The following is a 13,642-nucleotide window of genomic DNA, read 5'->3' as shown; positions in this document are numbered from 1 at the left end:
AAGATAAAGAATTTCGTACTTTCTTTTATTTTTTGTAAAAACAAATATAAATGTTACTTATCATTTAAAAATTAACAACAAAATATTAGGTGAAGCAAATGAAAATTGTAAACAGTATTTCTTTTTTGACATTTAATATTCATTTAGAATCATTGTTAAAAAAAAACAAAACTTTACACACAATAATACTAATCACTACTAACAATTTGGTACATTCACGCTTAACATTTGATGATGTGCAGGTTTATTTTTCTTTTCGAGATATATCATAGTTGGTAGGGAGCACTTTTGAATATTTACTTGGTTGTTTCCGAGTTCTAATAATTTTGGACAATAATGAGGTAAGTTTTCATGAATCTATTTGAAAAATCTATTAAAGTGCAATCTTGTTGCTAATATTTTCTACTTTGATTTATTTCAAATTTGTATTTTTAAATTAGAAATTTCAAAATTAATTTATATTTGTTCTAAAGTTATTAATGTCTTTTATTTTTCAGTAATCTTTCACTCCAAAAAAGGCTTGCCGCTTCCGTTCTTAAATGCGGAAAAGGAAGAGTATGGCTTGACCCAAATGAAGCATCTGAAATTAGTTCTGCTAATTCACGCGCCAATGTTCGTCGTCTCATTAAAGATGGTCTTGTAATCAAGAAACCAGTTGTAGTTCATTCTCGCTTCCGCGCTCGTATGTACCAAGAAGCTCGCAGAAAAGTAAGTACAATGGGTTTGGAACATATGATTATTCAAATTTTAGGGACGTCATTGTGGTCTTGGTAAACGTGTTGGTACAGCTAACGCTCGTATGCCAGGAAAGGTTCTTTGGATTCGCCGTATTCGTGTTTTAAGACATTTACTCAAAAAGTATCGTGATGCTGGAAGAATTGACAAACATTTATACCAAGAACTTTATCTTCGTGCTAAGGGTAACGCTTTCAAGAACAAGCGTAATCTTCAAGAATATATTTTCAAAAAGAAGGCTGAAAATATTCGTGCCAAACAACTTATGTATGTTTTTAATAAATGGCAGAAAAAAATTTATTTTACGTTGTCGACATGTCAAAGTTGAGCTCTTAGCTCTTCTTGCGTATGCGGTGGTGGGTTCAATTCCATGGTACCTCTTCGCAATGTCGAAAATTAAGATAGGACTGTGTGGCTTCCGTCAGGTTGCCCGGTTCTTGCATAGTATATTCCAATTCACGCTGTAGCTCCATTGGAACGATGACCAGTGGGACAAACCATGCTATGTACATTTTTTTACTTTTATTAAAAAATATTTTTTTTTGTTTATCATGTACATATTATTTTTTTTTCAGTGACCAAGTTGAAGCTGCTAAAGCTAAGGCCAAGGAAACCCGTAAACGCCGTGAAGAAAAGATGGTACAAAAAAGACAAGCTGTCATAAGAAAAGTTTCTGAATCCGAAAAGGAATCCAAAGGCAAGAAGTAAACAGTTTAATTTTATGATTTGCTCATTGTTAATGGTTAATTTTGTTGTTTATAAAATTTATAAAAAAAAATGTTTCATGATGTTTGAGAAATGTTGTTATAAAAATTATCTTGTTGTACTATAATTAATTGTTTAATATTTTGAATAAAGGAGAACAAATTGTTCTTGTCACAAAAAAATATTTCTATTAATTGTGTGTAATTTTTTATTTTTGAATATTATTATTTTGACGTGGCATTCTTAGAAGCATGAATCTAGTGTATAAATATCTAGGAAATTTTTATTTCTGAGTATTACATAATTATGTTTAAAAGAAAAATTTTCCTCATTATTTTTATCCTTCAAGGTAATTTTTATTAATATTATTTTAATTTTTTTTAGTTATTGTTGGTGTTTCCTATTGTAATAATGATACTGAATCTTTATCAAATAGTAACAATGTAGAAGATGATGAAGTTAAGAAAGAGTTATTTGTTGAACCTCCAAAAGCTCATCTATCTAAAGAAGAAATTGAAAATTTAGCAATTTCTAGTAAAACTTTTCAATTTGAGGCAGAAATTTCTCGTATGATGAAACTTATTATAAATTCTCTTTATAAAAATAAAGAAATTTTTGTAAGAGAACTTATTTCAAATGCTGCTGATGCACTGGATAAAATTCGCTTTCTTTCATATCGTCAAAAGGATGCTCTTTCAGCAACTGAAGATTTACTTATTCGTATAAAAAGTGATCCTGAAGCTAATACTATCACCTTAACAGATACTGGAATTGGTATGACAAAAAATGAACTAATTACTCATCTTGGGACAATTGCTAAATCAGGTACTGCTAATTTTATAGAAAAAATTATGAATGCTTCAAACACTGATGAACAAAACAGTTTAATTGGTCAATTTGGAGTTGGTTTTTATTCTGTATTTTTGGTTTCAGAAAAAGTTGTTGTTCGTTCAAAGCACAATAATGATAGTCAATATATTTGGATTTCTGATGCTAGTACATACACAGTTATTAAAGATCCAGAAGGAGATACATTAAAAAGAGGTACAGAAGTTACGCTTTATTTAAAAAAAGATGCTAAAGAATTTTCTGATCTTTCTAAACTTCGCCATCTTATTCATACATATTCTCAATTCGTAACATTTGACATTTATGCTTATGAAAAGGAGTCTAATAGTGAAGAAAAAAAAAGTAGTAATGAAAATGATAAAGTAAGCGAAAAACCTGTTGCAAAATATGCCTGGAATAAAATAAATGGATTTAAACCATTGTGGGTAAGACATCCAAAAAATGTAACAGAAGAAGAATATGAACGATTTTACAATGGTCTCATATTGAATCCATTCGATCGTTTACCTTCACTTGGACGTGTACATTTTCATACTGAGGGTGATGTTGTTTTCAAAGGAATATTTTATATACCAGGTAAAATAAATGAAAAACTGAAGGATAATGTTTTGACTATTACAAAATTATTAAAATTATATGTTAGAAGAATTTTTATAACTGATGAAATGAGTGAAATTATCCCACGATATTTATCATGGGTTGCTGGTGTTGTGGATTCTGATGATTTACCTTTAAATGTTTCTCGTGAAGTTCTTCAAGCTTCTAAACTTTTACGTTTAATAAGCAAGAAAGTTGTCAAAAAAATTTTGGATATGATTATTAAACTTAAAGGTGAAGCTTTTGATAAATTTTATGAAATGTATTCACGAAAAATGAAACATGGAATACTTGAAGATCCTGAAAATGCTAATAAAATTGCAAAAATACTAAGATTTAATAGTTCATATGAGGAAAGTGTAACATCTTTAGAAGATTACGTCTCTCGAATGAAAGAGAATCAGAAAGAAATTTATTATCTTGCAGGTGAAACTATACATGAAATTAAGACATCACCTCTTATTGAAAAATATATTAACAATAATATCGAAGTTCTTTATTGTCTTGATCCTCTTGATGAAAATGTTTTCGAAGAACTTAGAATGTTTAAAAATAAGAAATTTCGTAATCTAGCTTTAAACAGTAATGATGATAATGGTAAATCAGAAGTAAGGAAAGATGATGAAACCGATTTTGAACAAGAATATGATTTGCTTATTGAATGGTTTAAGAAACATATAATGGATAATAAAATTGAAAAAATTGTTTTATCAAAGAGACTTTACACATCTCCTGCAGCTTACGTTTCAGCAGAATATGGCATTTCGGGATATCGTGCAAAACTTATTCGAGCCACTCAAATATTAAGTAAAACAAGTGCTGACGATATTTTAGATAAATTACGTTATAATTTTGAAATCAATCCAAATAACGATATTATAAAAATGCTTTTAGAAATGGTTAAGGAAAATGAATATGATGAATCAGTAATAAATATAGGTCACATGATTTCTGATATTGCAAAATTAAGATCCGGATTTATTATTGAAAGACCTGATGAATTTGAATCCAGAATTCAAGAACTTATAAAAGGAAGTTTACAATTACCAAAACCATTGTCTACACCTTTAATGGAAAATGAAGGTATGTGTAGTAAAGAAAAATGTGAAAGCAAATCTTCCCATTCTGAGCTTTAAAGTATATATGTTTTTTTTAAATATTATTCTTATATTTTTTTAATAAATATTTATTTTATCTTTTTTTTAACTATTTGTATCTCCTTCAGAAGTTTTATCTATACTATCTTGTTTATAACTAACTATTTGATCTTCAGGTTTCCATACTATTTCTTCTTCTTTTTTTTCATCTGATTCATCTTTAGGACTCTGAAGCTGATCAATTGTGTTAATTAAATTAGATGGTTCTTCCTTTTCAAATATATGTTGTGGTAGAATAAATTCAGATAACTTTGCCATTGTTTCACCCTCAACATCATATCCACATTTTTTTAAATCTTTTATAATTACATTAAATTTTACATTAATAATTCCTTGTGTTGTCACTCTAGTTACATCTCTTCCTTCAGCTGATCCTACTACTCTAGAATCAATAAATTCTGCTCTTCTTCCAGTAAATAATCCAATTAATTTATTTATTCCTGAAGAAGCTTTTGGTACAAACATTGGTACAGAAACTTCTGTAATACCAGGTGTTGTAGGTACATATACTGCACCGTAACCAAGGATAATATCATTACCAAAAAAATCAGGACCATAACAAGAAAGAATTAATTGAGGCCATTTATAAGGATTTGTTGATGAAAAAGTACCTTCTATTAAAGTATTTAAATTAATTTCTGCTTTATTTTTTGTTTTATGTCCAGAACAACTTATTCCTTCTTCTATTCCAGTAACAAAAGACCAATCAGGTCCATAAATAAAGTTATACTTTACATAAAGACTTTTTGTTTGATGAAACTTAAGGAAAATATAATAAATATTTAATTAAAACTTACACAAGCATCAATAATATTTCCATTAACAATAACTATAAATTTACTTTTAACTTTTGCCATTAAAAAAATTTAATTTTAAAATAATTTTTCAATATAAACTTTATCATATAAATATAATAATTTTATATTTTTGTTGCTTAGCAACTTTGCATGATAAATAAAACTTAATAAATAGTATTTAAATACAATTTTTGACAAAATGTTTACTATTTTATTAAATCACCTTAAAATAAAACAGCACATAAAAAAAAGATTTTTTTAATTTTGATAAAGTTATTATTTTATTAGCTTTATCATTTCTTATCTAGATCTTAGAAAAGCAAAAGAAAATGTAACATTCTACAGCATCTGTATAAAAAAAATTAAATCATTGTTCTTTTTTATCAACATGAATCTAACCAGATAACTGACAAATATATTTTTAACAACATTTTTTTTAATAATACCATACTCCAACAAGTTATCAAAAGTTTCATTTTCAGTTTAAAAAAAATTCTGGAAAAAAAAATTTTGTATTGTTAAGAAATATGGACTTATTTTGTTATTTTTATTTCTAAATTTAGAATTTCTTAAATTATCATTTTTAAATTATCTTTCGGAAATTGTTTATGAGATTTATCTCAATATGAATCTTGAATTTTATTGGGTTGTTTTCAGAAAATATATTTATTTTATTATCAATATGACTATTATCATTCAAATTTATGCCATCATACATCATATGCTATTTTGGTAATTGACTTATTATTATTTAAATTTTTTGTTTATCATATTAAATATTTAAATTTTATTTCAAGACTTAATTAGTTGTACTTTATTTCTAGAAGATTTCACAATTGTGATTTCCTTATTGAAATTACAATATGATGTTCTGAAAATTTTTTATATAATTCCATAATATTTTACCGTAACATCTTCTATTTTCAAATATGTAACTAAATTTTTTTTTGGTATATATTTCAAATTTTTGCATTTTAAATGATTACTTTTATTAAAAAATTAAAAAAAAAAATCATAATAATGGCATATATAAAATAAATAAAAATTTATTTACATTTTTTTATTATAAAAAAAATGGTCCTACCAAAAATGAATAGTACCAAATAAAAAAAACTAGTATAAAACAATAATTACTCATATAACAATTGAAATATACTTCAACATCTTTTTTACCAGTAACAAAAACTTCATGAAAACAAATGATTATAAATTTAATATTAACTTCTATTTTTGTTTAAGTTTTTAAACATTTCATCAACAACCTAAAATATAGTTAAAAAAAGGAATATATTTTGACTTACAGAATTAAAATCTTTTGGTTTTTCTTGTTTATCCTTATCTTTAGTATTATTATCTAAATTTTCTATTGTTTTTTCATTTTTTTTAGGTTGATTTGGATTACCAAGAACTGGAAATGCCTCAATTGGAGTAATATTTTTGGCAGGTTCAGATGTTTTCTTTAAAGATGGCCTTTTTGTGTTAGCAGGAGTTTGAAAACCATCCGCCCTAACAAATAATTCATTGTTTTCATTCTCTTTTTTATCAAGATTGGTAGCATTTTTATTTGTAGATATGGATAGAGAGGACATATTATTAAGGGAAGAAGATTTTGAACCAGCAACAACATCCTGAAAATCTGCAAATCCAGAAATACGAGGAATATTATTTTTCCCTTCATTTTTATCATGCAAATGTGAAGAGTTGGCCCAGGTATTTGGATCAAAATCTCTAGGTTTTGGAACATTTGCTTTATTAGTTGTAACACTTACAACAGGTTTTGCTAATGCACTTTTTAATTTTTGTGAATTACCAGCACCCCATACATTGTTGTCATTTTTTTTAGTTGAACCTTTTAATAAACTAGGAAAGTCCGAAGCAGTCGCCTCATAGGCACTTTTCTTTTTGGAAGAATCAGGAAGAGGTTTAGTAGTTGCAACAATTGATGAAGCAGTAGTTAAATTTTGTGAAACTGGAGGTTTTTTAACATTTGAAACCAATGATGGAAATGCATCATTATCAATTATTCCAACATTTGTTCGGTTGTTAATATAATTATACATTCCAATACCTTGGTTATTTGACGACGTCTTAACAACAGCATTTGGAATTATATTAGTTGTCATATTTCTCTGTTCATTTGGTACTGAAACAGGTTGAGAATTATTAGCAGGCACTCTCGGACCACGCAAAGATGATGGAAAAGATAGTGGTACAGGTTGAGTCCTATTTGTTTTCTTATGACATTCAGATATATGAATTTGAAGTTCTGCATCTGTTGAAAAACATAAACCAGATTTACGGCATTCATTATCAGAACATAAATAATGTTTATTTTCATAATGATATAATAAACATCTAAAATTTTCAAATACCATAAATTCATTATTTTCTTTCAAACATATTTCACAAGTTTGATGTTCTAAACGATAATGACGAAATCTTTCTTCACTACCATAGAAAATTTTATTACGGCAAAATCTACAGTTAACATGACCATTTGTTGCCAACTCTTCCCATGAAGTTCTCTTTCCTTGTTGATGATCTTTAAATTCAGAAAAAGTAAAAGGGATTCTTTCAGAAGAAAATTTTTTCTCATGTTCACAACAAACATCACAAAATTTTCTTCTATGTTTAGTTAAATAATGTTCCTTAAGTTTTGCAAATGTTTTGTGATCAGAATCATCATCATTCTTATCACAAATGTAACACCTATGACCTAATATGTGATCAAAGGCTTGGACAGTCAAACTACAACCAAATACAATATTATATTTTCTTTGCAATCTAGAATTATATCGGGAAACATAACGTCTTTTGCAACGTTCAATATCTATAGGAGGATATTGATTTGGAAGCTGATTATTAACACGGAAAAATACAATAGAATCATAAATATTTCTACAATGACAACATGAAATATTTTCGGTAAACAAAGTTTGCTTCAATAAACATTGCATACACACACAATGATTACAAGGAAACATTCCAAAAAATTCCCTTTCTTCGTAACAAATCTCACATGTCGATACAAACGTAACTGAAGTTGGAAGGCCATCAACTACATGCTTAGTTGAAACACCATATTCCTAAAATAAATAAAATATTTTTAAAAAAATATTAAGAACTATACTCTTATAATATCTGCTAATTCTAGTGTTTCATTATTTTCAAAAGCAGGAGTTTTTGGAGAATCTTTTGCCAAGTTATCATTTCTCCTTGTATTATTTGATCTATTGTTGTTGGGATACCTACGCTTTGGTTTAGAAGTATTGTTATCAACTCTATTACTCTCCATGTATCTAAACACTACAAATAATTGCAAAAATACAAAAAAATTTGAAAACCAAAAATAAATTAACAACAATATATTATTAATATGTATATAAATGTAATAACTCACATATTCCACACTCACGAAATACAAAAATCGTTTTAAGAGTCATTTTTAATTTTGGTAAATGGTATATTCCTTAGTATTAAACTATCCTATTTTGTGCCAATTAATTATAGCTATTTAAAATTTTTTTTTCTTAAATTTTATAATTATTTTGATAAAAAGTAATAATTAGATTATAGGAAAATGAGACATCATCTACTAAATATTTTAAGTAGAAATTCTAACTTAATTTCAAATTTATCAAACATTTCCAAAAATCGTTTTCTCTCTTCATCAGGAATTAATTTGAATAAAAAGTTAGTTGATACATATAAAAGTTGTTTAGATGAACCTAAAGTAAAATCGCCTTACATTAATGACTTTGTAAATTATTCAACAAACATTTCTCCTCATGATGTTTCAAAGTCAATGGAAGAAAAAACTATGAATAAAGAAGATTTATCTCTTAAATCAAATTCTAAAAAATCACTAACTGATGAAAAGTTAGAGAAAAAAGAAAATTTAAAGGCAGTGGAAAGAGAGGAAAAAAAATCAACAACTTCACAACCAATTGATGAGAATGTAAGCTAATTTTTAAAAAATGTTTTTAAACAATTTAAATATTTTTTAGCTTAAAGATGAAGAATTGGAGGAAAAGGAGAAACGTGAAAAACGTCAAAGAAGTGAGAAATATACAATGTTATCATTGAAAATTTTCTTTGGAGCTTCATTGACAACTTTGGTTGGTTTCTTTATATACTCTGCAATGGAACATCATGATGAAAAGGGTAATATCATTACTGATCAATATAGTGGTCAGACGTTAGCTCCATTATGGCGTATATTAGACTCAATTAAAAATATCAAAAAAGTTAGTTTACATTATTTTCTTAATAAATTAATGCATTTTTTTTATTATAGATGGCTTTTGAACCAAGTCGTGAAAAACTTCTTCCAGACCCATTACAATATCCATACTTACAACCAAAATATACATTGGTTATTGAAATGAAAAATATTTTGTTACATCCTGAATGGACTTATACAACTGGTTATCGTTTTAAAAAGAGACCAGCTCTTGACTATTTTCTTGATGTAGTTGGTTATCCAAATTTTGAAGTTGTCATATACACTTCAGATGGTAGTTCATCTGCTCCACAAATTCTGGATCAAATTGATCCTCATCAAAAGATAATGTACAGACTATACAGAGATTGTACATTATATGAAAACGGACACAATAGAAAAGATTTATCTAGATTAAATCGTGATTTAAGTAAAGTAATATACATAGATTATGATCCAGAATCTTTCAAATTACATCCAGAAAATGTTTTAAGGGTACCAAAATGGGAGGGTGATATGAGTGATACCTCTTTAATTGATCTTGCTGAATTGTTAAAGAGTAAGTTTTTATAAAATTTAAACAGGTTTATTTAATTATGAATTATTTCAGCTATACTTGAAAGTGATGTTGATGATGTACGTCCAACACTTCAATATTACAGTCAATATGATGACCCAGCAAAAGAATTTAAACGTCGTGCTTATTATTTAGCAGAAAAAAATGCAGAAAAAGAATCTAAAAAAGATGAATCAACATATGCTGCTTTAAAAAGATATTCAGGTTCATTATTTGGTTTTAGAAGACACAATTAATATTATGACATTAAATATATAGGATAAAATAATGTAATTTAGTCATTGTATAAAAAAGAACCTCATTGATAACAAATTTTTATACTATATTTAAATAGAAAATATTTAATTGTTATTAAAAATTCTATAGTGCTCCTCAAAGCAATTGTTTTTTTTATGTTAAGTTACAATATTTATATTTTATTTGATATTAATAATATTTATTTAAAAAAAATTTGTTACAATAATGGGGAAAATTATTTTATTATTATTTTTTTTTTTGATTTATCAATATATGTCTATAATTTCTCATTTTATATACTTTTTATTTATATATTTTAAGTATAGTTTTTATTATGTATAATTGTTATAATTATACTTTTACAAATACTAAATTTTTATTTACTTTTTATATATATATACGATTTTATCACATTAATATATGTATATATAAAATAGATGTATATATGGTAAGTAAATCTTTGAGCAATATTAGAAAGATAGATTATATTTGTAATAGACCGAGAATATTGATTTTTTTAGAATAGATTATATATAAGAGTAAATTAGTTTTAAATTTTTGAGTTATTATTTTAGGACATTAACCATTAACAAAATAACCAGATGTCTTTGTTTTATATTTTTACTATATCTGTTATTTGTTTAGTAAATGCTAGTGATATGTGGAGATTACGTCAGGTAAAAAAAAAAATTAATTTAATTAAATTAAGATAATAGTTTTAGATTAATCATAATATAACAACATTACCCTTGGAAAAACGTTTAAAATTAGCTAAATCATGGAATAAACAAAGTTTTGAAGATTTATTAAAACCAATATTAGTTGAAAGAATAGTTGGTTCAGATTTACATAAAAATGTAGGTAATTTTATTGCTAATGAAGCAAAAAAAGCAGGTTTTGATATTGAATATGATACTTTTAATGATAACACACCATATGGTGTAAAACAATTTAAAAATATTATTGCAACTTTTGATCCTTCAGCTCCACGAAGATTAGTCTTAGCATGTCATTATGATTCTAAGATTCTTAGTGAAGGAGTAATGGTTGCTGCAACTGATTCAGCAGTCCCATGCGCAATGATGTTAGATATAGCAAAAACTTTAGGACCATTATTAAGTAAACGCCTAAATAATGATCTTACTTTACAATTAATTTTTTTTGATGGTGAAGAGGCATTTGTTGATTGGACAGAAACTGATTCAATATATGGTTCAAGACACCTGGCAAAAAAATGGGGTGATGAATATTTTACAGATGAAACTTGTAATTCAATTGGATTAATAAAAACTATAGATAGAATTGATTATTTTGTTTTACTTGATTTACTTGGAGCTCCTAATACTAGGTTAGTTCCTTATGCAGGACATAATAGTTTAAAATTATTTAAACTTTTAATAAATATAGGTAAGATATAATATTATAAATTATAAAAGTGTAAAAAAAAATTTTCTTTAGAACAATCTCTTAGAAATACAAATGGATTAAAGACAAGAAAAAGTATTTTTTATAATGCATTACAGTATGGTACTATAGAAGATGATCATATACCATTTTTTAAAAGAAATGTTCCAATATTACACTTAATTCCTCCAAGATTTCCAGATGTTTGGCATACCATTTACGATGACTATAAAGCACTAGATTTTACATATATTCATGATATTTTAGCAGTTGTAAAAATTTTTACTGCTGAATATATAGGTATTTCACTATAATAATTAGAAATAATAAAGCAAATTTTATTGCACATAACATAAAATCATTCTCATTTTATGTAAAAAAAAAAACTTTTTTTTTCTTTTTATACTTAATTTGTTATATTGTTTTTTTCAACATAAAAAAAAGAATAATCATATATTAGTTTTTTTTTTTATAAGAAATATTTTATTACACTATAGTTTACCTTATTATTAACTTTATTATTAATAAATTAAAAATTAATTTATTCTAAAAATAAATAAAGACTTAGTCATAGATAAATTTATAACAAATATTTTTGTTTTGTAATTTTAAGGTATCTTTTAAAATGAGTGTAATATTATTTTTATAATTATTATTTTATGAGGTGTTTAATAATAGAGTCTGCAAAAAAAAAAAAAATTCTTTAACCTTACAATATATTATAATTTTAATTAATTATTATTAAGAATCTTAAAACAAGATTAAATGATAACTATTCATAAAATATATATATATATATATACATATATATATATGCACACATAAATTGATAATTTTAATTTTTATTCTTTAGTCGGCATTTCTTTTTATCAGAATAAATATCATAACAAGAAATATTTTCTTTTCTAATAGAATTAAATCCAGATGCATCTATTTCTGTTAAAGGCTTTCTTGGTGAGCGAGTATAATTAGTGAAATGATTATTTGAGTTAACACCATTATACAATTTTTGACATGTCATTTTTTTCCATACACTTAAAACTGTCTTACGAAACATTTTGGAACTAAATGCATAAACTAATACATCACTTGCAAAATTAAAATAATATAAATATAATAATACATTATTTAATATTACAAGAAATGGATTTTTAGAGTATAAAAAATAATTTGTCACAGCACCCTCAGAAATACGATCTATAATTTGAAAAGTATAATATGGAGTATTAAGAATGATGTATACAAATGGAACAACCCATAATATTCTTGTAGTACCAATATTTTTTTTCCCATTACCAATACTTCTTCTAGTCACATAAATTGAGGAAGTTTTTATATTTGAACAAGTTCCTGTAACATTATTTGAAATATTTGCCTTAGATTTTTTAATTTTTTCAGATAAAAATATACTTTTTTCTTTTGTATTATTATAATTTCCAAAATAATTTGATGTTGAACCAATATTTGATGCTGTTAAAAAATTTAATGCTACTACCGTAACACATGGAAATAAATAATTTAATGCAATATCGATTATCATTAAAATTGATCCACTAATACCATCAGTAATTTTACATTTTCTATCATTTGCTATTTCATTTGTCTCTAGACCAACAAAATATATTAAATTATACAAAAATGGTATTGGTAACCAAAAAATTATCATTTTAAATCTGTCAATATGACCGTACTAAAAAAAAAAAGAAAAAAATATATATGATAATATTATAAAATTAAACATTTTTCTTACTGTAACATGTTTAAGTGGATAAACAATGGCAGAGAATCTTTCAATAGTTAATCCTGCTATACTCCAACTAGATACTGAAGCCGAGGTAGATAATAAATATTCAATTAATGTGCATGAATAAAAACTATAGAAATCAATTTGAAACAATACAAGAAGTAATGTAATAAGAAACAATGAATCTGATGCAGTCAAAACTATTAGATAAGCACTGGCATTTGTTTTTCTTAATCTTGAATGTAAAATTGTAACTAATGATAATATATTTCCAATTAAACCAAATAATATGATACAAGGAAGTACAAGATGAAAATCTTGAAGATTACCATTTTCATTATTTATATTTGAATCAATAGTAGAGGATTCATTTTTATTCAACTTATTTTCAATAACAATCTTTTCATATAAAGAAAAGCCAGAAAAAGTATCGTTATTTGTTATATTATTGTCCATTTTATAATCCAAATTATTAATATATTTATTAAAAGCATAACATTTCTAAAGACTATTAAAAATTAAAGTATAAAAACAAGGAACATATATGGATATATTATTGTTAAAATTTGTAACACTATATAGCAATTATTTTTGCGTAATAAAGAGCAACATCAAATT

At 25.4% G+C, this 13,642-nt stretch overlaps 6 protein-coding genes across 6 annotated transcripts; 3 read left to right on the top strand and 3 right to left on the bottom strand.

The window, feature by feature from the left end:
* Positions 1–336: 336 nt before the first annotated feature.
* SRAE_0000033600 (Endoplasmin) lies at positions 337–4,022 on the top strand (the record flags this gene model as incomplete). Its single annotated transcript, XM_024646213.1, has 6 exons — positions 337–341; positions 498–708; positions 752–1,002; positions 1,311–1,439; positions 1,594–1,610; positions 1,825–4,022. 6 exons carry the CDS (start codon positions 337–339, stop codon positions 4,020–4,022), a joined length of 2,811 nt encoding a protein of 936 aa, XP_024500418.1.
* Positions 4,023–4,088: 66 nt separating this feature from the next.
* Positions 4,089–4,900, bottom strand: SRAE_0000033500 (B9 domain family-containing protein; the record flags this gene model as incomplete). Its single annotated transcript, XM_024646212.1, has 2 exons — positions 4,089–4,802; positions 4,841–4,900. The coding sequence occupies 2 exons, from the start codon at positions 4,898–4,900 to the stop codon at positions 4,089–4,091; spliced, it is 774 nt and encodes a 257-aa protein (XP_024500417.1).
* A 1,157-nt stretch (positions 4,901–6,057) lies between these two features.
* SRAE_0000033400 (Zinc finger protein 598) lies at positions 6,058–8,283 on the bottom strand (the record flags this gene model as incomplete). Its single annotated transcript, XM_024646211.1, has 4 exons — positions 6,058–6,102; positions 6,142–7,926; positions 7,971–8,146; positions 8,241–8,283. The coding sequence occupies 4 exons, from the start codon at positions 8,281–8,283 to the stop codon at positions 6,058–6,060; spliced, it is 2,049 nt and encodes a 682-aa protein (XP_024500416.1).
* Positions 8,284–8,420: 137 nt separating this feature from the next.
* On the top strand, positions 8,421–9,875 carry SRAE_0000033300 (Mitochondrial import inner membrane translocase subunit TIM50; the record flags this gene model as incomplete). The annotated part of the gene is made up of 4 exons (XM_024646210.1): positions 8,421–8,798; positions 8,848–9,087; positions 9,138–9,621; positions 9,673–9,875. 4 exons carry the CDS (start codon positions 8,421–8,423, stop codon positions 9,873–9,875), a joined length of 1,305 nt encoding a protein of 434 aa, XP_024500415.1.
* Positions 9,876–10,313: 438 nt separating this feature from the next.
* SRAE_0000033200 (Peptidase M28 domain-containing protein) lies at positions 10,314–11,594 on the top strand (the record flags this gene model as incomplete). The annotated part of the gene is made up of 5 exons (XM_024646209.1): positions 10,314–10,324; positions 10,452–10,480; positions 10,522–10,553; positions 10,599–11,283; positions 11,335–11,594. The coding sequence occupies 5 exons, from the start codon at positions 10,314–10,316 to the stop codon at positions 11,592–11,594; spliced, it is 1,017 nt and encodes a 338-aa protein (XP_024500414.1).
* A 521-nt stretch (positions 11,595–12,115) lies between these two features.
* Positions 12,116–13,480, bottom strand: SRAE_0000033100 (G protein-coupled receptor, rhodopsin-like family and GPCR, rhodopsin-like, 7TM domain-containing protein; the record flags this gene model as incomplete). Its single annotated transcript, XM_024646208.1, has 2 exons — positions 12,116–12,970; positions 13,031–13,480. The coding sequence occupies 2 exons, from the start codon at positions 13,478–13,480 to the stop codon at positions 12,116–12,118; spliced, it is 1,305 nt and encodes a 434-aa protein (XP_024500413.1).
* Between the last annotated feature and the right edge of the window lie 162 nt (positions 13,481–13,642).

The sequence above is a fragment of the Strongyloides ratti genome, scaffold srae_scaffold0000002 (genome assembly GCF_001040885.1).
Source record: "Strongyloides ratti genome assembly S_ratti_ED321, scaffold srae_scaffold0000002".
In the NCBI taxonomy this organism is placed as follows: domain Eukaryota; kingdom Metazoa; phylum Nematoda; class Chromadorea; order Rhabditida; family Strongyloididae; genus Strongyloides; species Strongyloides ratti.
The sequence above is the reverse complement of the archived record's forward strand: the minus strand, read 5'-3'. Positions and strand labels throughout refer to the sequence as shown.